Genomic DNA, 26,530 nt, shown 5'->3' with positions numbered 1-26,530 from the left:
ATCCATCCCATCTTCAGCAGGAAACAAAGGGAGGACACAAAAACTCCAGCACCACCAAAGCCCTGTTGTGGAAAAAACCACCTTGCTTCCAGGGAATTGTAGAAGGTACCTGAACAGTGAAGGGATAGTGTTTGTACTGCTCCTAGTCACATTGCCATTCCAAGCATGACACTTTTTTGCAAAGTAAGCCCCGAGTTCACTTGGAGATAATGTACAAAATCTCCATTATTTTAGCTGCAAAATTACCGAATGTGGTGTAGTGCCACTGGCTGAACTCTGGTTAAAACAAGTCTTGAGCATCCAACACTTTCTGTCTTTCCATCAAGTCCATGTTAAGGCAGTTCCTATCCAACATGTTTTTGTCTGGACCAGGCAAAAAACTCCCATCATCTGAGGGGACTTCAGTAATACAGTTGGGTACCATTTTGTCATGGCACAAATTAATTTTAACAAATTAGGCGATTTGATTAGTTACCCCTCCACCCACAACCTTTCTAGGTACATTCCAGCAGTCAGGGGCCTTGAACATCATCTCTCTTAAAAAGAGTACCAACACCATTACAAACAAGAGTTTATCTAACTGGTAGGATCAGAGGGGTTCAGTTTATGTCCTCTAAAAATCACTGTCTGCAAAACACTGAAGTAAACGCATGCTGGATTTTGTAAACTACACTGTAGACAAAAATATATTTTGAGTTTACACATGAAAATACAAAAACATTGCAGGAGCTAGGTTTCAGTACACTTAAAGCTAAGGATTTTGACAAAGCTAGTTTGAAACGGACTTGTTGATTCATCTGTTCAACAGGGGAAAAGACATGTGATTTCTATCACAAAATACTTTTAAGTCCCACCTTAATATGTATTCTATCAAAAGTACATGCATTTGGAAGATTTTTCGGCTTGACAGAAGTTGTTAGAACTCAATTGGATTACAGATAGCTAACCTGAAAGCAAAAAAGGACATCTCACAAACTACAAAAAGGCATCAGCATTTATAGCATTCAGAATAGCACTGTTCGCTTAACAATCCACAACTGTACAACGGGGTCCAGAAGTGCCCTTGCCTCTGTTCCATGCATAGTAATACAAACCCATGTATTATTCTTAGTTGCTTTACGGGCCACGTTATGATGATTTCTTGAAACCTCTTAGAATGGGGTAGATGTTCTCAAATGCCTCATAGATTTCAGAACGCTCTTTTGCTCCTAGAAAGACATTTAGGAAGAAACAAGTTAAGAATTAACAGAGTGTTGAGAATAACTGAATCCAACTCAAACCTAGTAAAGATTACAAAGCATGAAGAAACACAGGAGTTTAAAAGCAACTTACTATTAGTTTAAGGCAGAATTTCCATCATACTTCTGCCACCTCACAAAGAATAATTTCTAGCTTGCTTTGCTTTAAGACTAGACTAGCTTTGTTTAATCTGTGGAACCAAACCAGCAGTTGGCTACTCTTTCCAAGTGCTAAACATTGGCTTTGGGAGGGGTGGGGGAAGGAACTGAGAAGAACTATGGTGTTACCTGCTTAACAGTAACAGCTCTGCCTGTTCGTAAGTGGAAAGATAGAAACAAGAAATGATGGACACTTATCCCAATACTGGAAGTTGATCCATGGTTTGAGAACTCCCTTCCTTCAGTCCTGAGAAGCTTTTTTGGTTTTAAGCTTTGTTAGGGCACCTGTGATTTCAAAGCTAGCCTTTTCCATATTACTGCAAGAAATTTTTTAATGCCAAGTCTTGTATGCTAACTGTAATGCAGTAGGCAGCCACATTCCTTGCCAGTGACATGACTATCATGCTAGTACAACAAACGTCAGCTACAAGAAAAGTGCATTTAAATGAACTAGCAGATGGATTAAGCGCTACTCTGGATGAGCATGTAAACCTTTCCCTCAGAACACACTTGGGCATGACTAATTCATCTGCATTACCACAACTTTTACTTTCAAAGTAAAGTTACTTTCAAGTTACTTCCCTGACTAGGGGAAAAAAACCTCACAGCTCAGTAAATTCAGTTTTGTCATTACAGTTGCACCCCTTGTTCACAGTTCCATGTGAACACAAGTTCCAGGGCTTACCTCACTGCTTCTGGGCCTGCTGCACACTCAAGGGTGTTGCAGTTAGTGTACCCAAAAATGCAAGTACCAGTGGAATGGAACTGACCAGACTGATTTTACTGAGACCCAAGAAGAAGGTGGGCACACATTGGAGGGAAAAGCATTCAAGCTTTGTACAGAGTGTCCAATTCTTCAGTTAGTTGAGCTCATTCATGATTTATGATTGCGAGAATCTCTGGCTAAGGCAGGCACTTCTCTTTTTATCTTTCACATACCTCAAAGCTGTGTTGTGAGTGTACATACAGCATTCGAGTCCTCTGGGAACAAGTACCATTTACCTTTCAGTACATCTTGAGTAAAAGTATTTTCATGAGCTTTACAAAAGAACATGTTAGGGACATGCACTCAGAAATTCAACTTTTCTGACATGGGATCTGAGGTACGGATATCTACTGAGCACACTTACTCAGCAAGGCTTTTGCTTCATGAGTGTTTTGCCAAACACTCTACAACAAGTCCTTAGATCTCCACCCTTTCCTCTAATAATCCCTGCTAAATGTTGTCAGTGAAGTGTTTTAAGAAGTTTGCTTCCTGTCCAAGCAATTTTAAATTGCTTGTTGTGATATTAGTATTTAAGTGACTAAGTATGCATGTCAGCATCCTGTTGGGATTCTGTACATTGACACATGGCATTATGCTTTGAATAAAGACACTCAAGTTTAATGACATGGAAATATGAGACTCTATACGAAGCAATATGAGATTCTAGTACAATACTGATGTTGTTATCTGCAGAAAACACAGATAAGCAGTAGCAGGCATTAAAAAGATTTCCAAGTGGCTTTACTGTGGCAAGGTGTTAGTTTAGCTAATGTTCAATTTAAATGCTTCCTCTGAAGATATGGTAGCATTTGATTACAGATATACAGAGGGAGACCACTCACCAGTCAGCACAACTTTTCCAGACACAAAGATAAGCAGCACTATTCTGGGTTTGACCATCCTATATATAAGGCCAGGAAATAGTTCAGGTTCATAGCTGTTTCAAACCAAGCAGGTAAAATTAGTAAAACGCAAATACTATTTCAGTGTTGTATGCATAAACTGTTCTTTAATTATACTAAGAATAGAGTAATTGCATCCACAGATTTTAGCTAGCTACCCAGAGAAAGGCAGGTCATGTTTTAGACATCTTCACGAGAAAACTGGTATTCCCAGCTGGAGCTGGTACAAGTACCTCATGCTTACTTTTAAAGATTTCTGAGACTGTGACTTCCCATAGCATTGAAGACGTTATTGTAATCTCCGATCAGTACTCAAATCCTTTGTAGTCTGCAAAGAGCCCTTATGAGGAAGCATCTTGTGCAACTCAGACAAAATGACAGCCAAGTGAATCTTTAATATATGTATTTAGTCCCCAAATTAAATGCAAAATATTAAATGCAGTGCTATTTGAAAAAGACAACAGAATTTTGGTTTTGTCAGTGCTGAAATCTTTATCCTTTCCTCAGCAATGGCAATAACTAGTTCTTAACAAGCCCATCTTGAAGGCACAGCATGCCCATTGCTCAACTACAGGTTTACTTTAAATTGATGTCTAACAGAGATCCAGACAGAAAGGACCAAAGTGATATTAGAGAAACACACTGTATTTTCAGTTCTATATTTTACAGCTGCAATCTGGCTTCATGCCTGAAGTTTAACAACCTTATCCTTGCAGATTGGCATCTGGTTTGACAGGAGTTAAGAGGCCCACTTCGTATTAAAGTTTCACATGGAGCAAGGGCACAGCCCAGGTTCAAGCAGTTTAAGAGCTGCTCCAGTTAAACCTGAAATGTTTAATCAAGACCAGTTATTTTCCTATTGACACTATAAACCTTATATATTGACAATATAAACTATATTGACACTATAAACCACTAAGGTTTAACGTTGCACTCAGCAATTACAGGAGACTAGTAAAATGATGATCACCAACACTGCTCAGATTAAAGAAAATCTCTGGTACATATTGCCAATATGCAGCAATACTGAAGAATCTGTCAACAGCATCACAGTCAAAGAAAGCTTTTGTAAAAGACAGCATCTTCATTAACCAACTGAGCAAACAACCCAGAAGCGGTTCTCGAGCCCTTCATCTTAACCAGATCTAACTTGCATCCCATCTACCCCAGAAGTGACTGAACAGTTTGTAGTATGCTCTCAGTTACAAGGTTTCTAGAGTTGGTGTTTATCGTGTCCCGGCAAGGAGAAAGCAGTGAAAAATGCACAGGAGGGCAATTTACAACAGCCCTTCACTGTTGAATTATGTCAGTCACGGTTTCAAGCACTGGAAGCTTTACTGCTAGCTGCTGCACATTATCCTGGCAATTAATCAGAGGGTCATTTTGGCCTGTGCCCCTCTCAGAACAGGAGTTACTGCAGAAGATAAACCTTACAATCTTTACTGTAACACAGTGGCATCTACAGCCATGTCACACTTGCTTGACCAGTAAGTATGTCTTTCTGTGAGCAAAAGACATGCTCGATATTCAGTATCCAGTTAATTATTACTCTCTTCTTCCAGGCTTGTACAGCCTCAGAATTTGAGTCTGCTTGTAGCTTACAATGACACCACTTCAAGTTGCATGGGGTTGTAAATCTGAATTCCACACACCTGCTGAACTGCTGATGAGCGAGAAGCAAACCTTCCAGCCGGATAGGGAACCTCACGTCACAGCTCCCAACCATATTCTGTATCTTGAAATCCAGGAACTTGGCAGGGAACCCAAGCTTCTGCACCACGCGTGCATACTTCCTGGCTGCGAGCCGTGATTGCTCTTCACTGAAGGAAGAGCAGAGGGGGCAAAAAGCATCTTTGATTAGTGCTTTCTTCTGCTGTCAAGATGGAAGTCAGTTAGGAGCCACCACCGTACTAATCTGTGCTCCAGAAAAAGATACGCTACTGCACAAAACAGCAAGCCTCTATCCCTAGAGCCACTTGAGCAAACTAAAAGGAATAAGGCACTTAGTCATTCACTTTCCTGTGGTCTATTTGAACACGATGGAGCACGTTGCATCACTCAGGAGTTCCCCTCTTCAGAGGTTTCTTTCTCAGTTCCTTGAAACAGCTTCTCAGAGCTGATCCAAGAGGTAGACTGCAGACAACAGTACAATCATCTAGCTAGCTGGGGTGGGAGAAGAGGTCTTCTAAGCTGTAAATTAATGCATTATCTCACTGACAATTTAGGGACATAAAAACCAAGGCAGATGCTGAACTTCAGAGTATAGAAATAAGCTTTGCTTCTCTCCAATTCCCATTTCCTTTAGAGGCAGATGTGTCAAACACAGACACTGAAGAGAGACTTGACAGACACAAGTTATGTCCTAATTCACTTCAAAGTCAGTGAGAAATTCAAATAATCCCTTAACAATTCCTGGGCGTTTTAGCAGCTTTTCTGCTAATGTCTGCTCAGCTCAATCTATGGTCAGGGACAGAAACACATAGTTCAGTAATTACTAAACTGCCATCATGAAGAAAGCTAGACATTTTTTAATACCAATGTTTCATTTTTTTTCTTGCAATTATGACAACCCTTTGCTAGATAATTTAAACAAGGTTTTCTGACATTTTTCATTACAATATAGGCATAGCTGCAAGACCCAGACCTTTAGAGGGCAGGAAAACCGAAAAAATACCTTTTTGCTCCTGTGCAGACCATTTTTCCTGAACTGAAGATGAGGGCTGTTGTTCGCGGTTCCCTGATTCTCATGATCACAGCAGCAAACCTCTACAAATTCAGAGGCAGACCTCACAGTCCAGCCAAGAGATTTGGCTGGTACTGCATTTCTGTTCATTCTTTCAAGAATTGTCACTTGCAAAGCTCAACACAGCATGCCTTTGCTTTGTAAAAGTGTTTATTTACCACCCTGAAACTATTTTCCACCTCCCTAGGACCAAGGGGCTTAAGACTATAGTCACAGGACCACTGCCTTGTCCCTTACATTTTGTGGAGCAGTCTGGAGTCACTTACAGAAAGCCCATTAATTCCCAGTGAGATTCTACAGCCTAGGCCACTTGATAGAAGTATCCTGTAATACCAGTTTGACTCCAGTAATTCTCTTTCCTCCAGCCAAGAATTTCAGGGCTGATCTTTCCTCCCCCCAACAAGGGCTGCTTGGGCCATTTCAGCTGGAGGTGGCTAGCCACAGGTGGGACCATTCATCTCCTTTCTTAAACAGCTTCGTAACATCTCATTGCTGGGGCTTTATTAAAAAAAAATATCTCCTTGTGGTCCCCTGTATTTCTTTCACTTTAACAGGCTCAAGTTGCAGGTTTTTTTCTGTGGGTCAAGACAGTGCTATTAGAAAAAGTACAAAGCTCATGGTGAACTTCTATATTAGAATCCATTAGCACTGAGAAAGCTAAGTGATAGCACAGTTTTGAGTCCTTAAGATTTACCTTTGGGTTATACTCTGCATTTCTGGCATGCAGAGCTATGTTCTTCAGATCTAGTTTACAAGCCAAGTTTACAGTTGACACTATATTCCTGAGGAATGAGAGAAAAAAATTCTTATTGCAAAAGCAAGCCACTGCAGAACCAACCCCCAGCATTATTAGCTTAATGTGAAGTCACACTCTAATTAATAATTGCCATCAACTAACTTCCTGCCTATCTCTTTCCCACTCTAGCATCAAGCGACTTTTGGCAAAACTTAAGTAATTCAATACCAAAATTACATTTTGAGGTACAACAAAGTACAAAATTATTAGTCCCTGAATACTGAGTTTGTGTGTCTTCCAATAACTACATCACTGAAGTCTTTTACAGCTCTGACTTGAACCATTAACGAGTATTTACAGAATTACTACAGCACTCAGGGTGGATAAGGGTATGTTATTCTCTACAGGTATAAATTACTCCATAGTTGCTGTAGCCTAGACAGGACAGGACCTTTTAACAAGGCCAGAATTTCTCACGCTTCTTGTCATGCCCCTTCCCCTTGCTCAATTCAGACTATTTCTGCTCACAAAAGCAGCAGGCTGACATCTTTAAACCCAGAGAGCTTGCTGTCACCCTTAACTTTCTCCCTGATGGAAGAAGTCCTCCTTTTCAAGTATTCTTGTCTTCTCATCCTGCAGACTGAAATAACTAGCAGTACATAAGATATACAAATTATTTCTACCAAACACTTCTGCCTTTAAAGAGACTTTCCCCCCTTAAAAAGCCACTGGCATTTCAGTTACTCAGCATGTTTATTAAGTCCACTCTCCCCTGTTTTGCTAAGCTGCATATTGTTCTGTGCCACTTCCATTTTTGTGTTGTATTGCACAGCGCAGAATCCAGTTGCCTTCCAATATTGTCAGTTCATTTTCTCCACCTCTCCTCAAAGAGGAAGAACTGCCCCTCTATTTTTTTGGCTGGGCTTATTAAAGACCAAACCATACTTTTGCTACATTCTCTTAAGTGAGAAGTCAGAACACTACCTTGCAGTTTAAGCAAAACTATTATATATGCTACATATATAATACATGAACTTACTGCAACTGAGGCACTATGCCAGAGCTTTCTGATGCAGGTGTCACTGGGGTCACAGGAGTCATTGGCATCAGAGGATGACATACACCAGATGCCTCAGGAGATGGTTGAGTTGCATCTGGATGTGACAAGCTGCTTTCATCCTTGAAGATACCACTGTCCTCACTTCTTGATGCTGACCTATCAAGCTCTTTTTGTATTTCGCAGCCATCTTCAGATAGATTTTGTTCTGGGTTACCTTGGATGATATCAGGAAGATAGCTGAGATCCACAGATGAGAAGTCTGTAGGGAAGTCTTTGGGCTGATTAAATTGAGAAGCGAACAACGCATCTTCAGTTGTTTGAATTGGAAGGTCTACATCATAAGGGCTCATGGAAGTAAACAGCTGATCACTAGTTGAGAGGTCATCCTTGAATGAAGGAAAAAGTGTCATTAAGGATCTTGTATTAAAATGTTTAACTGGGAGACTAAATTAAGATTAACCTTCTGTTCAGTGAGAAAGTTTCAATCATTCCTCACCCCATTTCCCAGAACATTATAGCAAGAAATAGTCCTAAGATCTGAAAGTGTGTCCTTTGCTTGTCTATCAGCATATAGATATCCAGGTAACTTCTATAGCAGAGATACACATTTTCCCACTACACTTAAAAGGCAGTCTAGAATACTGTAATACCACAAATTGAGAAATTAACTATATACCTTCAGCAGTAACTAGAGGTATTGTTGGTGCCTTGCCCTTCACAGCTGCTGTCGGGCCTCAGTTACGCACATAACCAACATAATTGCTCCTGAGTTTTTCCAAAGAGGACAGCTGGCATTTTCTGGCTGGGTTTAACTCCCCTTCGGTATATTACTATTTCCTCTCCCTGCTACCAGGGGACAGTGTCAGTGTCGTGTTGGATTTGTGCAACAGAGGGCAGCAACTCACAGAATCACCGGCAGTTCCCTCTTCCAGCTGCTGGAGGTCACCAGCCTAATTTAAGTGAGGCCCAGTCGGCAAAGCCAGCATCCTTTCCCAGATCAAGCACGCAACATATCTGCAAGCAAGTTCTTGCATACTAACGTTCTTTGTCAGCTATTTATTCTTAAAAGCCATTTAAAAGGTTTCATAATATTGAGGAGGCAAGAGTTTAGGAAAGGATTTATTCCCTTCTCCATTAGGGCATAAGCCTCTAGTTACTGAAAAGCTTCTTGCAAGAAGGTGGTTTCTGCCAACACCCACAGCAAGCAACAGCTTGGACTAGGTGATCCATACAAGATGTTTTGTGTTCATTTACACACTTTTAGGCTCAAGAGCCAGAAGAACCTGAGAAGTCCAAGCACAAAATCAGAACAGGGAACAGTGCACAAGACTGAGGCCCTTCAGTTGGCAGCAACTGCCAGAGCTCCAGTGGGAGCAGGGTTTCCAGATCAATGCTTTTCAGCCCTAAGCTACTGCTGCTTTATGTTCAGTGCTAATCATCTCACTTAGCAATGCAAGCATGCACACAGGGAGATCTCTGCTCCTACTTCGCAGTATATTTTCCTGTACATACTTGGAAAAATCTTACTAAGTGACAACTCCTCCCAGAGAACCCTTACTTGCTTGAATACAGATGTGATCAGGTCTAGCTCTGAAGGCATCATGAATACCTAGGTCCGAAACTGTTTGTAAAACTGAGTTCTAGATGCATAGCCCCACACGAGATCAGTTGGGGCAGTATGCCAGTGAGTAAGGCTAGGTACTCCTTAACTCCTCAGCTCCTTGGAAAACAGGATCCAAGAGCACTACCTGAGAATTAAGCATTCAGATACAAGTGTGTTAACAGTTACAAAGAACAACATGCTATGGAATAACTAAAACACATCTGTTTTAAATAACTATATTTCAAGTTAGCAGCAGGTGAAGGCACAGTCCCTGCAAGACCTCCAGTGGATTAAGGCACAGCTGTACAGGAGCTAACTGGGAAAGTTTTGTATGAATCATGATGCAGAGAAGATGGCACAGAAAAGCCTCATCACTGCAAGCCTGTAGGACTACTCACACATTGTGCTAAGGGGCATCAGAGAATGTGATAAATGTAATAGTCAAACACACACATCCCAGTCTGTGGCATAGCTTAAAGAAAGAAGCTGATGGAGAAATTAATGGTACAGGAGGCTGGAAGTATTAAACAGCTGTAAAAGAAGTAAAAAAAAAAAAGTAACAGAAAGTAAACCACATAGAGCTGGTAGAAACGGAAAGCTAATCTTCCTTTCTCATCCAGTTTCCATATAACTGCTCTGGGAAAGAGCGCTTATAGGGTTAAGCGCTGGGGAAGATTGCCTTCTTGTTAGACAGATGCTCAGAGGCTGTGAAAGGGGGCACAAGACCATGTTTATATTGGGCTGGCTGCCAAGGGTTATTGCTATAGACTCTAGGTTAATTAACTTCACAGAAGGCCCCAGCAACCACATAGCTTTGGACATCTCCCAGCAGCTCCAGGAAGGAGATTTCACACACAGATCCTGTCTGAGATCACCAAGCTGGGGGCGGCTTGGGGGGAAAGGGGGAAAAGAGCCATTTTCACTTCCACTGCAGGAATCCCTGCAAGCCAGGTACATGTAAATCAAAACCAGCTGCTTTAAGCAACAGACTTGGATTTATTTTTTTTTCTTTCTGCAGTGATATTTCACATATCTGCTATTATCAAGTGTCTCAGCAAGCCTGAAATGCTTCAGTATTCAGCACAGTCAGTAGCATTTATAAACCCCTGGTTATACCTCACCACATTATTTTATAGGGCCATATTCAAAGACTTTTATTGACTGCCGTAAGGAGGTGTCTGGATTTAAACAGCCTGTGCTAAACCCATTTTTCTGAGCTGAAAAGTAGTTTACAACAGGATGCAGGTGAAGCAGTTGCATTCCCTGGGTGAAGATGCTGCTCAGCTGTGGAGTCTGACCCTCACCACCCGCTCCCTCACCCTCTTGTCTCTGCAGCCACCTGAGACCAGGAAGGTTAGTCCTAATACCGAAGAAAAGCAGTTTTTGCAAACATTTACCAGTCAGCATGAAGAGATCTGAGCCTCCTACCCCTTTAGTGTCAGCACACCCCTGTACACAGGCCACTCCTCGCAAACAGCGCTTCATAGCGAGTTTAACCACAGCAGCATTGCTCCTGCAGCAGGTAAGAGCTACCTCCCCTAGCAGAGAGCCCCTCCGCCCCTTCCTCCATGCTCCCAGCGGCTCCGGGCCACTGTAGCGCTCCGCTCCCCTGGGCGAGGCCGGGCCGGAGGCGGCGGGGCCCTCGGGCGGGAACGCGGCGCCGCAGTTGGGATTAGGGCGGGAAAGCTACTCAACGTGGCGTTGGTGGTATAGTGGTGAGCATAGCTGCCTTCCAAGCAGTTGACCCGGGTTCGATTCCCGGCCAACGCAGCTTTCCTTTATTATAAAATTTTTTTCCCCTCCCTACCTGCCCGCCGTAGCACTCCAGGTACCGCTTCAGCGGCGACGCGCCATCCATAGCTGCAGCCGCCCGTCCGAGCCCTCAGCGCCGCCCCGGCCCGGCTTTAACCGTGGGGGCGGCACCGGGGGGCTTGGTAGGGAGCCGTGCCCTGCCACCAGGCTGCCAGCCCTCCTGGGGGGATTTTTACCTCATCAAACAGCCTCAGTGCCCTTCAACTGCCCTGTGGGGGGCTCTCAGGTAGGTGGTCTGTGAACCCAACCTGCTCCTGAGCTCCCTGGGAGCGGGAGTTGTGCCTTGGGCCTTGCAGAGGTACGGCTTTGTTTCCAGCTGGTGTGAGCCAGTGTAACGTGCCCTTAATTTCTCCCACCTGCCTCATCATATGCAATAAGGCACATCTGGTCCTTTGGGAGGAGCCCCAGTCCAAAATTATAAATCTCCAGCTGGAGGTGTTGCAATGAAATAGCTTGTACTTAGTTAGACCCATGTGCCTAATGCTGCTGAGAGGGAAGAAGCTATTCTTCTATCCACTGTTGTTCTCCTCTTGCAGACATTTTCTTCACTGTTCTTTCTTGTTTCTGCTCTTTATGCGTGATGATTTAAGTAAATTTTTTTAAAAAAATAATGATCCTTTTTCAAAAGCCTCACATGTGCAGAGCCTGGGGAGGAGGCCTCACCAGCTGGTGCTGCAGGAGCCTGTTGTTGCTAACGCAGCTCAGCTTGGGTGCTGCTTGACTTGATGCCTACAGTTGCTTTCAGACTTGTTCCTTTCCTCCTGTGCTGTCGCTGTGCAGTGAGGGGTGGATGGGTTTCTGTGAAGGTGCAGCTGGCAACATGTCCCTGTTCATGTCTTGGAGGGGTAGACGTGCCGACTGTCGTGATTGATGTACTTGTTGCTCTGCTAGACTTTGCTTTGCTTTCCACTGTGAGATTTGCTTGCAAACAGCTGGCTGAGCTGAAGAAACCCTTTGGAAGAAGATGTCAAAGCCCAGGCATGCAGCAAGTCTTTAGGAGGTGTTGCCAGGCTCTTCTTGCTGCCCCAGAGGTGCAAAGGTTTAAATTAGTACCCTTCATCCCTGTGGCAAAGCATGTGTGGCTGACAGCATTCTTCCCTTCTCAGCACAGCCTGCTGGGCTGGTTTCGTGGTATTTCTAGGGCTTACCTTGCCCCAGTGCTTTACAGGTGCCAAATCCCTCTGGCTCTGGAAAAATTCAGCCTCAAGCAAGTTGATTTACATCACAAGCCTGTCCTGGAGCACTCAGGAGGCAAGCCGAGCAGCAAAGCAAGGAGAGGGCTCTCTGAGACATTACACCTGAGTTACCAAGGCTGGTGGAGCTAGCTCGGACCAGTTCAGGATGGTTAAAACTAAAACATCCTGTTTGGGGCTGGGGGGTGATTGGGGTGGTTCTAGACAGCTCCATAGCCTGAGCTGCTTTTGTCAACACAATTGCCAGTACCAAGGGCTGTGGTGGGGGTCGTGCTCCCACCAGCAGTGGCAAACACAGCCCTCACGGGCTTCTTTATGACAGTGTGGGCCTGCATTGCCCACAATGACAAGGTATCATTGAATTCAATGCAGGGGTTGTGCTGAATTTGTTTTGTCCTCACAGTGACATCTCACAGGGACAGGAGATTGGCACTCCCCCAGCCTGTGAACACTACTGCTGTGCTTTAGTTGGGAAGCTAGATTATCGAGGTGGTCATGGTGTTTCCTTGGTGTGGCCTTGTCTGTAGCATTGCAGCTGTGGTGCTATTAGTTTCCTCAACTAATTAATCCTTCGTTGCACTGCAGAACCCCCTGGAGATGAGATATGTTAATCTTACAGCTCCTGGGGACTGATTTGCATTTTGTGAGCCTGAGATGATCAGAGATCAACTTAAAATACAAATCTCTTAATATTGGTGTTGCTTCTTGCCTTGGATAGGGGCACCCTGCAAATGGCAAGGGCACCAGTGGAAGGCGATGTGACTTTGGGTAAGTCACAGAGTTTGGTGCCTCTCCTGCTAAATGGGTGTAAGATTGTTTACCCATCTTGAGGTAGAGAAGAAGGAAAGATGTTTAGAAAGCTGAAAGATCATCAAAGGAGTCTAGAGTCATATTGTGTGGGCAACTCAAGCTAAGTTGCTTTGATGTAGGGGAAGGGTCTTCTGGCTGCTGCCCAAGGGAGGGGAGGCATGGCTGTGCCTCGGGAAGGCTCTGTGCTGACACTCTCTTCCTCAAGGCTGGGTATTCACTCAGGGTGCCCAATGTGCAGGAGGCTCAGTGTGTGGGATGCCCAGAGCTGGGGAAACCCAGCGAGTGGAGGCCCAGGTAGGGGGACATCCGGAGAGTGGCAATGCAGTGAGTCCCTGGGCTTCCCCGCCACCAAGTTTCCCACTCTCTGGGTCTCCCCTTCTTAGTCATCAGAGGCATCATTCTCTCTCTGCTGTGAGGTAGTGTTTTTCCTTCCTTCTTGCGCAGGAGACTCTGACCCCTGTCATCAGTTGGACACATGTAAATTTAAAGCTTGGAACTTGTGAGACTTACCTGCTCAGTTTCTAATCATCCAGGTCAAATAACATTAGAAAGGGCAGCTATTTTTCCCATCCCAACTTGAAAAAATTATTTCTATCTCAAGCTACCTTCTCCCCCCCGCAACCCCCTGTTTGTTTGGGTTTTTTTTTTAATTCCCTTTTGAAAGCAGCAGCTGCCCAGAGCCAGGCTAAGGTGACTCATGAGCAGGACTGTTCCGAGCAGGGAGGGAGCCACGCTCCCTTCTGCATGGTGGAGGCAGCCATTACGCACTTCCTGGAGCGGCTGGAGCCAGTTACAGGGCAATGAATCATCTGATGCGCCTAGTTACTGCAATGATGAATTGTCATGAGTCTTAATTAGCAAATTGGTTAATTTTACTTAGAAAGTTGATGGTTAGTAGAACAATAAGTGCCTTGTGCATTCTTTGTAAGAGTCATTCAGTATCATTCTCCCTTGGATAACTAATTGGAGAAGACTATTTCACAGAGCTTCTGCTAAGCATTCCTGTATCGGTCTCTTAATGTTCCTGTAGCAGACATTCCCTCATTACCTGGATGCTGTAGTCTGGTTATGGGATGGGACTAGTCACAGTAGACTTCCAAAAACCTGGAAGGGACAAGGAGTAATTCAGTAAGGAAGCGCTACCTGTTTTATTCATTAGTGCTCTCAACAACTGCCTTCTATTCTAGCATGCTGTAAATGCCTTGCGGCTTGCTTTGAAGTTGGTTAATCTTCTTTGGCTTTATCTTATCTTTTTGAGGAGCCAGTTTGAGAATTGAGAATTAAAAGCTCGTGACTGACAGTGTTCTGCTGTCTGCTGTCCTGAGCTTTATGCTAAACTTTTAGAGCTGTAATTGTCTCAGAAGTGTGTAGCTTGTCTCAGGTGTAGCTCCGTCTCCTGGTACTCTTGCTGCCTGCAATGTTAAAGCCTTGCCTTTGGAAGGGGTAGAAGAGCAAGTGAGAGCAGGATCGCATTCCAAGAGCAATATATTATGCACAAGATGTCTCCAAATGCCCCAGGACTCTATGCTTCTCTATCAATGGCAGAATCCAAGTCTTGTTGTGAAGGTGATTCCTTCTGTTTGGTTTAGCCCTGTTTTGGTCCCTATGCCTTGATTGCCTTCTTGCCAGGGTTATAGATAGAGTGAGGACCCCAGAAGGGGGTCAGAGAGAGAAGTAGATGAGCTGCAGTGAGGTTAGCAGGCTCTGTAGGAGCAAAAGACCTGCATGGAGCTGGCAAGGCTCTCGAGAAGCAACTGCAGCCCAAAAGGCAACTTGGACAGAGATGCTGGAGTGCCTTTGGTCTGACAAGTGTGACCATCACTCTCTCATACTTACTTGTCCTGTAATATTCCATTCTAGACCTGATCAATGCTTGTCAGTGTCAGTAGAAACTGGATTTATTGCCAGGGAAGGAAAGAAGCCATCATGACTATTCACTGAGTAGCAGTGAGTAATGTGACTTTTAAGTGTGAATTACTAAGTGTATCATCATTAGATTATGCTGGTGTAAAGAGAATTAAATCCATTAGATTTGATATTTGGCTGTGAGTTGCCCCTGTGCAAATCAAGAGTAACCCTCTTACAGAAGTGAGGTTATAATGATTTGAAATTGGGTCAGAATCTAGTTTAATTTTCCAAGTTTATTGGGTGATGGGAAGAAGGACTTTAAGTTCCCATTTACCCCCTAGTGCCATGTGTCCCTCCCTGCATCGGATAATGCAGCCCAGGTCACACAGTGGTAAGGCTGCTGCTTCTTTGCCCCAGTTAAACTAGGTGCTCTTATTCCCTGAGAAGGACAGTAATGGGGGATTTGGTACTTTTTTCAAACATTAGCAGACTCTCAGCATTTGTCTGCTAATGCATGTGCTTTACATGCTTGCTGGCAGAGGCCAGCGTGAGGTCAATGCTCAGCATACATTGACTTCTGGATCAGGAAAGAAAGTCACTTCTATCAGATGGAAAAGGGGTAAACTGGCTAGAAAAGAGCCATTTTTCTGGCTTCTACAGCACTATTATGTGTAATGACAACACGTAACTACCCCTGTGTCAGAGAATAGCTGAGAACCAGACCCAGAGAGGATTGCCAAATCTTCCACTGAATGCCAGAGGAAGCACTGTAAGTAAAAGTCATCTGTCTCAACTGAAAGGCTGAATGGTGACTTTAAAACTATACAGTTAGCTTCTTTTAATTTTCCTATCTGTGCAAAGTGATTAAATGAAAGCATTCTGTATGTTGTTTGCACAGAAATCCACTCGTCCTGGCCCAGCTGTGCTCTTAAGCCTTGTACTGCTGTGTGTGGGAGAACACATCAGTCTATTTTTATTTCTCGTTCTGTATTGCATTTAAATATGGCTAGAAAAGGGGGGAAGAGGGGGGCTTTAAACATTGGCTGCCAACATAGCAATTAATGGCTACAGGCTTTCTTGGGCAGCTCCTCCATGAACATCATGCACAAATGTATCTGACACCTGGGTTCAGAAGTATTCTTCTGTGCTTTTTGTTAAGTCATCTTGCTAATTTTTGTGCCAAATGGTCTGTCTAAATTGAATTGCATTTAAATGAGGTGAATGTGCGATAGTTCATCTGACTGCTGCTGTTTCCCTCCAAGTTTTGTGACAAATCGCTCTAATGCAAACACTGTCTCATACCTTGAACCTACTGCTGCAATTAAATATTGATCCTTTAAGCCTTATCTGGAAAAACAATATAGTAATAGCACTCGTGTGTTTGCACAGAAAAGCAGAGCAGATGCTAACAGACCTCTGTTAATTTAGTTTACAGAGGCTGTAGTAACGTTGAAGACGTGAGCAATGACATTAGCACGTCTAGGACCTTCAGTGCAAGCTCTCCAGGAATTAGAGCATATACTGTGACGCCTTCACTGCTGCGTCAGCAAAGTTACGCCACCACTAGATTTTTACTAGCTTCTTGTACAGGGGAGGACAACTAAATACTGTGCAAACACAATGAGCCAGGGATGGGTGCTGACCAGTCACTGAAATCCCCGTAAAACTTGGTTTTGTCTCAGTGATCAGCCAGATATAATGACTGACACCAGAATGAGTCCGCAGGGTGCACAACTCGGTGATTAGTCAGTTCTCATTGCCTCTTCCTCCAGTTAACAGCAAGCAAATCAGTGCTTCTGAGTCAATGAAGACCTCAGGAGAAGCTAGATCCCCAAAATGCTGCCAGATGTCAGCAGAAGCTCCAATCCCGCCGCCCTGTCTTTTTTTTTAACTTTTAACACACATAATTAACTGTTAATGCAGTCATGTTTCTATCACTCTAGGCCTTCGCCTGTGGTCTGCCAATAAATGCAGTTAGCTTAGCCGTGATGAAGGAGTCCATACCCAGCTCTGCCGTCATGTGCACTTCTTGTGCTTCATCTCATTTCCATGCTCATCCCAGCCAGGCAGGAATCCAGTGTGAGATCCCTTTTGGTACAGCCTCATCCCTCCATTTGGATCTTCCCCACTCCTCCTTGCTGTCTTTGCAGTTTCTGTTGTTAGTAAGTTTTCCCTTGAACAGGCTATGGCATTAGACTATGGACATCATGCTTTCTTACACCTTAGCTTTTATGGTCAGTGTATAGAAGTGGAATATGAGTTAATTTCCCCCATACAATCCAAGATACTATTATGGAATATTTTAGTGTATTTTTGGTGTCTGCAGGCTGTGGAAGAAGCTAACTTGTCACAGTGCCCCTCCTTATGAAGGTGTAATTTTTTCCTCTTGGACCCCCCCCCCCCCCCCCAGTTTACTTATCTGCAACTTGTCAGGAGTAATTACATGCTGTGATTGCTTTGGCCTCCCTTCAATGGGCATTTAACCAACTCATAAATACAAGAGTAGCTCCCCTGAGCTCTGTTTCCGCTCAGGTAGAGTTGCTAAGGTACGCTCAGCAATGCTTTGAGGAAAATGAGGAACCCAGATGGGCCTGTGTTTGGGAGTGTCCTAAGTTGGCTGTTTTCTAAAACCCAAATTGTGTTTCTCAGATCAATTAGGTTTTGCCTATTAACATTAAAAATACTCACATTTATCCCCAGGTATTTTTACAGTCCCCTTTACTCCCAGATTGGCATGGGCAGTGCTGCTAGCCAAAATAAATGAAGCATGTGAAGACAGATAGTTTAAAGGCGTTGAGGAATGCAGCTGTTTCAGACCTCTTACATCTCACTGGACTCTCACCTAATTTGTTAATGGGCATGTTTTTCCCTGTAGGACAATAATGCTTTTCTCTGTATTATAAAGCACCTTCTAAACCTCCTTTTGTCCCTTTGGTTATAATCAGTTCAATTGGTTTCTTTTCTGGTGCCTTTCTATTTTCCCTAGAGAATCCGAGTTGGTTCTTAACCCTTTCTGTCCTTACGAATGGTGTGATAGAAACCCTTAGACACAACATAGGCAAATGGTAGGGTCACTAGGGAGAGGCTTGTCACTATCTAAAACGATTGGCTATATAGCTGAAGAGAAGAATATTTGCTTATTTTAAGTATGAGGAGCTAAACAGCAACGCACAGAGGGATGTGTGTGGAGTTTGTGACGCTGCTGGGAATTGTCACTGGGTCTCCTGGGGCACCAGTGATCCTTGCACTGTTCACAGGACATCTCCTTGGACCCGAGGATTTGCAAACCTTTCCAAGTCTGCAGCCACCCTTGGGACACGGGTGCATGGCAAGGTGGCAAACTGGGGACCAAAGAACAAAGATCCCCTCTGGCATGACACTTACTACACCAGGCAGGTGGCTGCATCCCTCTAGTAGCCACAGACAAAAAATATTAACTTACTCTCTGGTGGCATGAACAGCTGGGATGCTTCCTGCACTCTTTGATTTATCCAGACAGGCTATAAGCCTGTTTGCTGCACATTTCGTTAGAAGTTTGTCACAGCCTAACACACGCTGTTCCCGTGATGCCTCGCAGAGCTCAATCAATGTCCTTCCCTGGCTGCGGGAGGAAAACATGCTGAGCCAGCCTTGCAGGCTGCTTCAGCGGTGGGATACCTTACCCTCATATTGAAAGAGCCCTTGGAGCAGAAGGTCTGTCTGACTTTCCATTTCTTTTTTTCCTCCCTCTCTGTCACTGCATATTGTTTCTCTCTGCTACCCATCCTGCTACGTTTCAGGTGAATTATGGGTCTGTGCTTAGGAGGAGCGTTGCGTTGGTGTTTTGTTTTTTTGCAAAGGAAAATATCTTCATTCTATAGGTATTGATGAAGCAGAGTATTAATTTCAAACCTGCTAATGATTAATGTAGAATAGCATAAATAACAACTGGTACTATGAATGATGAATGGGAGAATGAATTTGAACTGTCACTGTGATTCCACACAAGGGAGTGTTTTACAGGAGACAAGGTATTTTCTGTGTCATTTCTTCATTTGCTTTGCTTAACAATACCCATCCAATCTTGAAAAAATCATCTTCTGCTAGGATGCTACCAAGAAAGAGGAAGAATATTTGAAACTTGCTTTGAAACAGTACTCGAATGTGAATTCAAAGCATGGTTATTATTGTGCTGCTCGGAAAGCTGCTTTTCTGTCCAGCTTCACTGTGATCCCTTTAGCTATATCTGATACTGAAGGCTTGAAATCTCCAGATTAGAAATTAAATTCCACCTTTGTGGCTCAGACCTGATGACCCACTGGAGTCACAGCAAATCGGTTTTCCTTTAAAGTGAGCTCTTCCAGCTAAAGCTGTTGCTTTTCAGTCAAAATTGAACTCTTTTGGGAAGAAAAGATAAAGCCATCCGATACAGGTGTAAGAATAATTAGTGACTTGAAAATTAGCAGAGATTATTCAGACTGATGGCAGGCCTTGAGTTTGCAGGGATTTAGGTGCTTGTTTTAGTCTGCTTGCCTGTGTTGGTGCATAGGATGGTCAGAAGGGCTCTGTCTTGGGCTGGCATGGATTTAGGGTGGCCGTGGCACGGCCAGAGGTGATGAGCTGTGCAGTCTGGACAGCCAGGTGAGATGCAGTGCTTACCCAATTGCTTCCACGCTAGATATAAACCACAGTGTTTCGGGAGCAGACATTTGCGGCTTGGGTGTCTGGTATGGGAACAGCAGCCTGAGGAGGGAAGGCAAGAGGGTTCCTATTGGGATTTCCATTTTATTTTGCAAATGCAAAAGCTGAGAGTGACTAATCCCAGGTCTGTATTAGGAGGATCTGTATAAGGAGGTTAGGACTGAAGAGCCTGAAGTCCTAATTTAAGTCTGATCACTCTGAAAACATCAGTCACCGAGATGGGCACTGAGCTGTCTGGGTGTCTTTAATTGTGCTGCTTACAGTTGGTCCTCTGTTGAACATGATAGAATTGAACAGCACAAGCTTAAACCCCGTTTTGGGCTTTCCAGTGCTCTATTACAATGGTGAAATCCAGAAATGGAGGGTGGATATAGTTTATAAATAATTTTTTTCAGTGAGCTCTGAAACAGCTTCTAATAATTCATGTTATTAGCTGGATTTTCGGCAGTACAAAATGAGACTGTGATCATCACAGCTTAATTAGAAACATATGTATGTTGTGATAGCATGTGAATTATGTGGAGACTTGTATTAGCCTGATGGATTTTCACACTGATCACACACAGTGTCATGGTTTAAACTGCTGGTTTTTATTAGGAACTTTTATTCTTCTTGCAAGAGTTTCCAATGTCATTTCTGATGACAGATTCTGCTTAGGACAGATGTATTTTTATTTCCTTACAACTGGATTTGATCAAACGTCTTTTTCTGTGTAGCTCAAATTTCTGCAGTGGAGCTACTCTTCATTTACTACCATGAGAAGAAAATTGTAGTAATTTTTGTCACCTTCTTTAGCAGCAGTTGAAAACTTTTTTGGCACATGTGCGCATTATCTATTAATTTCCACTTCGTAGCAGTTGTAGGAATTCATGCTTGTAAAATGTATAAAAAATCTAGCGCAAATAGAGAGAAAAATCCAGCATTTGGTCATGTTCTTATTTTCCTAACTGGAATCAGCGAGCTGTTGAAACTTGCAGGGCATTTGTTTCCGGCATTGATAAGGATCTCTCACGTTCTTATATAAAATGCTAAATTAACAATAATCAGCTTTCATGACTTACAGCCCTGCTAAGCGCATAGCGTGCCTTTCTCTCAGGCCTTCTCTGTATCCACAGATCTGAAGGCTTTTTCCCTGTGATGTGAGAAAGCAAAATTCCTGACAAAGCTAATGACTTAGGGCTCCTGCGGCATTTTTAAACCTTTTCTTTTTCCCCATGAGTGGCTGCCTAATGTGACTGGGATTTCAGTGACTGTTTGCATTATTTCCTCCCTGCAGTTGGGGATATTCAGCATCATTACCCTGGCTGGCTAATCTGCACAGCAGTAGCTCTCCAGTGAGTTTTTCCACCAGGTTTCCCAGTCCACATAATCTAGATAGTTTATTGCCTTAGGTGTTGGGCACTGGTACACAACATACGAAGTAAAAGCATTTTCAGGTCCTTATATCATGCCTTATACTGTGATGTTGTGGCAAATGTATAAGACGTGAAGGACCTGAAATTTCTGAGCTGGTAGTAAGTGACCAGAGAGCAGGGCAGTTGCCTTTGAGAAAGATCTGTAGCTGTAAGCAGCTGAATTTGCACTCTCTGCTCTTCTGTTGCTGCTCAGCTTCTGGCCCCTCCTACGCTCTTCCCTGGCTCTTGGCCCCAACTTTTCTCCTCCTGTTGGCAGGACCCCCCTCCCCTGTCTGTGTGGCAGCAAATCTGTTCCCACTCTTGGGAAATGGTGATTTGGTTCTGATGCCAGCTGGAAAACTCTGCTGTGGACAAAAGCAATTAAACATCGGCAAAATCTGCTGCTGCCGAGCCCCACCACAACAACTGCAGCTACTTAAATGGCTAATATAAGCAAAATTTGGCCTTAAATTTTCACCTTGCAAGTGCAGGGTGCAGATACTGCCTTTGGCTGGCTCATGTGCTGCACTCAGCAACGGTCCTGCAAGAGCAGAGTGACCAGCTGGGATATGCTGAGCTAGGGAAGCTCTGGGATGAAGCAGCAAAACTCTGCCTCGCCAGCTGATGGCCAGTCCCGCTTTCAAAGTGGCCGTCTCCTGCACATCCCCGTGGACAAAGCTGCCACCATGGCCTTGCCTCCTGGACTCGCTTAGCCTTGCATGCAAAGGCACAGCTTCTGCCAGTGTCAGCCTTGCACTGCCGCCTTTGTTTGCTCCAGATAGTTTGGAAATGCGGTGGTAGCCTGCAGGTGAGTGACACACAGGGCTGGCTGGCGAAGAGGGTAATGGTGAGCTCTTAGCACAGCTCGATGCAAATTGTCCTTTGATATTGAATGCTTGTGGAGCAGTTGATTTCTCAAAGATGCTTTGGGACAAATACATTGCTTGCTGTGAGCAACAGAGCCTGGAAGTTAAACCAGACTCTTCATTGCCAGAGGTCTGGAGAAATGAAGGGAGGGTACATGCAAAGCCCTGGGGCGATGCCAGCCTCCCTGCTATGCTGGGATAACTCCCTTTTGCTGACTGCCTCCTGGCTGCAGAGTGGCCAGCCACTGTGGATTCCACAGCCGGGCTCGGGATGCTGGTCCTGACCAGTGCTGGCACTGACCCACACCCATCGCTGGCTCAGTGGTCCTTGTCATCACTCCTGCTGCCTGAAAAGGTGAATGTTCTTGAGTGCAGGAGTCTGCTTTTTCCCATCAATGTTTGGGACACTGAGAACTGATGTCAGTCCCCCAGCGATGGAGCTGGATGGGTGCCCTTGGTGGCTTCTTGGGCTGTTCTGTTGTCCCCAAGTAACTACATGGCAGAGCATCAGTTTTGATCCCTGTGGGTACCCACAGATCCATGGTCAGCTGTTGATCTCGTGCGCGAGCTGTTGTGATGTTTAAGGTGAAAAAAATCTGCCCTGTGAGCACTGCGGGGAGGATCCATGTCAGAGGGAGGAAAAAGTCAGGGCTTGAAGAAGTCAGAGCTGAAAAGCTCCCCGATTGCAGACTGGCAGGGCCATGATTGAACAAGCCCCTGGTACATGGCATGCTGCGCTCCTCCCTGCAGACCCACGTGGTTTTAAGGCAATTGAGGGAAGTTTAGGGGCCAGCCGTGCTTCTGGTCATGGGGAGGTGTCCTGGTGGCCTTCGTGTGCTGCGGGAGGCCCCGGGGTGCGCTGTGCCTGCTTGGCCCGGGCCCGTGGGGTCCCCTTGCCTGGCCACCCTGCCAGGCCCCCGGGCCGGGGGTGGAGAGGGGTGCTGTGGGACGGCTGGCACAGGGGGGTTAATTAGGGAGGTTGGGGGGGTCTGGGCAGGGGGACCCCAGTGCGCGGGGGGTCTGGGCAGCGGGGTCCCTGCATGGGGCAGGTCTGGCTTGGGGGGCGGTCCCCACGCATGGGTGAGGAGATCTCTGGGCATCTCCGCCTGGGGGGCGATCCCCAGGCGCCCGGGAAGGCGGCGGGTACATCCAGGGTGGGAGGCTCCCGGGACGCGCGGGTGGGCGATCCCCGCTCCGGGGGTACCCGTGGGGACCCCCGGGACGGGCTCCGGGCAGGGGTGGCTCCGCGCGCGGGACAGGCGGGGGGGCGGCGCGGGGCGGAGGCGGCGTCGCGCGTGTAACGGCCGGGGGGGCCGGCAGACGCGGCGGACGTGCGGTGCCGCCTCCTGCCGCCCGCCCGCCCTTCCTGCCCGCCAGCGCCGCGCAGGCACCGGCTCGCCGCCGCGCCGTCCCCGCCGCCCAGCTCCGCACGGCCTGGCCCGGCTCGGCCCGCCGCGCCTCACGGTGAGTCCCACCCGGGGAGCGCCCGGCCCGGCGGCGCGGAGGGGCCGGCCCGGGCCCGGGGCCTGCCCGCGGCCTGCCCGGTGAGGGGCGGTGGGCCTAGGCCGCGGCGTGGCTGGGCCGCGGGGCGCGGGCAGCGCCGGCAGGTGGGCGGCGGGGCGGGCCCCGGGGCTGCGGCCCGGCCGGGGGGCTCCGGCGGCGCGGCCCCCGCTGCCCTTCCCCGGTGCCGGCTGAGGGGGGCAGCGGGCGGGGGCTGCTCGGCCGGCCCCGCTCGGGGGGGCAGCAGCCGCTCCCACCCGCGGTCCTGGGGCGGTGGGGTGGCTGCTGCCGGGGGCCCGCCGCCGCTTCGGGGCGGCGCGGCCCCGGCGGGGCCGGGGGGGCTCGGTGCCGCCCGAGCACAGCTCCGGGTAACCTTCCTGAAGCTAAGTTAAGAGGTAAAAACGGGTAGGAAAAAAATTTTATCGCTCGTCTTCCGTAGGTTTGCCTTGTTACCTGCCGGCTGCCTGGGGCACAGGCCTATGCAGAGCGGCAGAGCCGGAATTTACCCCCAAAATAGGGTTTTTAAGAGTTCCCCGTGCTCCCGGGCCCCTGGGTGAGGTTGGCGTGAACCGAATGCTGCAGCGCCCGGGTGGCCTTGCAAACTTTAATGAAGCGCTGCGCTTCGCCGGCTCAGGCTGGCCCATTTCGTATTCCTGTGGTGGTGCGAGCGGCGCACGGTGAAATATGCTGCTTTTTCCTGTGTTCCTGTGTTACGTTGGTCCGGGGTATCTTATTTTTTGAAAATCGTCTGTGTCCTTTGGTACAGCACCGGTACGGGTTGCGTCCAGCTGGATTAACCCTGGAGGTGTTAATGCCTCTCCTGCTGCCTCCTCTACTCAAGGCTTACTCCCTTGATGGAAGCCTTCCTCTGATCTACAGGTTGAGGTTGGGTGTATGGCAGGGGGAAGGAAAGTTAAGGTGGAAAAGCTGTGTCTTTTGTACCCAACTAATTTTGATTGATGAAGTATTTTAATTATGTCAGTGGTTAATAAGAATAATGCAGCATAGCATCTCTTCTGCAGCGGGCAATACTAAATGCTACCTAGTGATGTGCATACATGCGTGCTTTTGGTTTTTCAGTTTATAACTTTTTTGGTTTTCAGAGGCTCTGTGTACTTTGAGGTCACTGTAAGAAAAAATTGAAGATCATTTCTTGCTTTTTGGAAGTGAGTTGTGGAAGAGGAGCTGAGCTGATGCTCTACTGTAGTTCTTTTCTGTTTAAAATTACTTTTTTCCTTAGTGTTTCTCTTGCTGCCTCTGTCCAACAACACACATGGTATTTAGCAGACTTAACTGACAAGTTCTATTTAACTTCACTTTATGTATGACAAGGCAAAAATCCCTCGCTGGAAAGTCTGAATTGATTGCTGCAAAACTTGAAAGGGGATTCAGTTCCCCCTGTGCCACCTTCTTTCAAGTATTTTCTTGCCTATTCTCTTGGTGGATCACTAATGTCTTCCTGCTTGCTTTGGGCTGGAAGCGTTTCTCTGCCTTGTGGACCTCTTCCCTATAACTGCACTGTAATTTCTGTCCACGAACAGGCTATGCAACTTGCTTTACCACATATTTTTTCTCTTGCCTCATATGCTGATGCTGCTTTCTGCATACTGTGATTAAAATATCTTTTGTGTGTAACTACAGCAGGAAAAGTTTGGGGTTTGGATAGAAACATAATTATCTGTTAGAGTTATTACCAAATACTGTTTTTGTTAATTTTTTTCTGCCCATTCCTTGTCTAGCCAGTCTCAAGAAGACGCTTTCTGCTTTCAGAGGTTGCAGCAGTATGATATGAAGAACACAGTTTAATTTGATCCTCTATCCCCCACTATTGTAAACCCTTACTACGGATAACTTTGCTAACTACTTTGTTTTTGAAACCCCTTGAAAAAGAGGGAAAGATTTGCTCAAGCCTGTATAAAATCTGGTTAGCCATGTAACAGCTTTCACTTGCATCATCCACTCTTACTGCTGGAGACTAGATGGTTATGACTCAGAAGTGTCAAATCACTGCTTGACCATCGATACTGTAAACCCAGGGTTAACAAAATCCCTCAGAAAATGAAGTTTCCACTGACTTTCAGAGGTGATGGGTATAGATTAAATACATTTTTGACCAAGACCCTTAAATCTAAGGACATGGGGGGAGAGGACGTGTGTTTTATTTTAAGCATCAAACTTGGTTGCTCCTAATCCCTTCCCCCGCTGCTGCCAAGACACCCACCTCTCGCCATTGACTTTGTGAGAGCTTCAGCTCCCAAGTTTAGTTCCCTGATCATACCCCAATTATGTGCCTGAGCAAATAGTGTGAATACCCCTGTGCTGTCCTGGAGGGCTGGGAAGAAGCAGAAGACAGAGTGGCAGGAAGGGGGTGATTTTTCGTTCCTGCTATCTGCTCCAAAAGCTGTGGCAGCAAGCAGGCTGATAAGAACCTGAGAGTGGAAGAGAGCCCCCGATCAAGTTTAGTTTCCCTGTTTATAGCACCCATGCGTGCTGGGGTTGCCTCTAGTAGATAACTGCTTTTAGGGTGAAACTTGATCGGTTTATTCTTTGCCCCCATCTCTGTGGGAGAGCTGTTGGAGAGCCTCCTCTAAGCCTCACAGCAGTCACTGAATTTCCATCCTCATAGTGTTTATGGCCTCTTGGTATAATTAGGTTTTGTTCTAGCATTGCCATTTGGTTTAAATGGTTGTTTTCCCTCCCTGATGTAATTAGAGAGAGCAATCAGATACCCTCTTGACCACTTGTTTTGATAGGTTAAACAAGTCAAAGTCTTTAAGTCTCCTGTCGATATTCTCAGGATTTCCTTGTCAGTGAAAACCTTTTGCCTTTACCCATCAAAACCTTTTTAATATACAGGGAATTTTATTAATCTGTGTTTAGCTCTTAAGCTTTCTGCTCTGTGTTGGCAAAGCAGCAGGATTGGACATTTTAAAAAAAAAAAAAAAAAAAAAAGTATTTTCTGGGGGGGCTACTTGCTGCACTGAACTCTCAAACTTTTTTGACATTCCGTGGGTGATTGTTTTAGGCTAATGAGACAGGGAGTTGCTGGATCAAATCTATCCCAGACAAATCACTTCTTGTTAATGACTGTGCATAAACTATGGAGATGATAGATTGGAGAATTACCAGCTCATGACTCTTAGGAATCTGTTTCTCTTCTCATGGTTATACAAGATGTCCAAGCAAATAAAACACATGATGCCTTGTAAAAAAAATAGTA

The 26,530-nt window shown here is 45.6% G+C and overlaps 2 protein-coding genes and 1 non-coding gene across 19 annotated transcripts in view; 2 read left to right on the top strand and 1 right to left on the bottom strand.

Annotated features, from left to right (window-relative positions):
• Positions 1–971: 971 nt before the first annotated feature.
• Positions 972–8,417, bottom strand: TBPL2 (TATA-box binding protein like 2). Its single transcript, XM_055717414.1, has 7 exons — positions 8,281–8,417; positions 7,584–7,990; positions 6,503–6,590; positions 5,740–5,831; positions 4,718–4,885; positions 3,006–3,100; positions 972–1,208 (listed from the first exon to the last, which is right to left on the bottom strand). Exons 2-7 carry the CDS (start codon positions 7,952–7,954, stop codon positions 1,129–1,131), a joined length of 894 nt encoding a protein of 297 aa, XP_055573389.1. The 5' UTR covers positions 7,955–7,990; positions 8,281–8,417; the 3' UTR covers positions 972–1,128.
• A 2,488-nt stretch (positions 8,418–10,905) lies between these two features.
• TRNAG-UCC (transfer RNA glycine (anticodon UCC)) lies at positions 10,906–10,977 on the top strand. The gene has a single exon. It is a non-coding gene; the product is annotated as a tRNA-Gly (tRNA).
• Positions 10,978–23,142: 12,165 nt separating this feature from the next.
• KTN1 (kinectin 1) overlaps positions 23,143–26,530 on the top strand; it is a 78,040-nt gene continuing 74,652 nt past the window's right edge. For 12 of the 17 annotated variants that reach the window (XM_055716066.1, XM_055716061.1, XM_055716064.1 and 9 more), the window contains exon 1: positions 23,147–23,274. The gene's annotated coding sequence lies outside the window, so the exon portion shown is untranslated. Of the gene's footprint in view, positions 23,279–26,530 lie in introns of all 17 variants that reach the window. The other 5 variants (XR_008733153.1, XM_055716060.1, XM_055716067.1 and 2 more) reach the window with 2 other exon arrangements.

The sequence above is a fragment of the Falco cherrug genome, chromosome 7, assembly GCF_023634085.1.
Source record: "Falco cherrug isolate bFalChe1 chromosome 7, bFalChe1.pri, whole genome shotgun sequence".
Lineage (NCBI taxonomy): Eukaryota > Metazoa > Chordata > Aves > Falconiformes > Falconidae > Falco > Falco cherrug.
This window is presented reverse-complemented; position numbering and strand designations above follow the sequence as displayed.

Coding starts and splice junctions, on each gene's coding strand:
- TBPL2 (XM_055717414.1), bottom strand. CDS start 7,954: ATGAGCCCTTATGATGTAGACCTTCCAATTCAAACAACTGAAGATGCG. Junction 6,591..7,583: donor GGCATAGTGCCTCAGTTGCA/GTAAGTTCATGT, acceptor CTCATTCCTCAG/GAATATAGTGTCAACTGTAA. Junction 3,101..4,717: donor GCTCATCAGCAGTTCAGCAG/GTGTGTGGAATT, acceptor GGTTTGAAACAG/CTATGAACCTGAACTATTTC.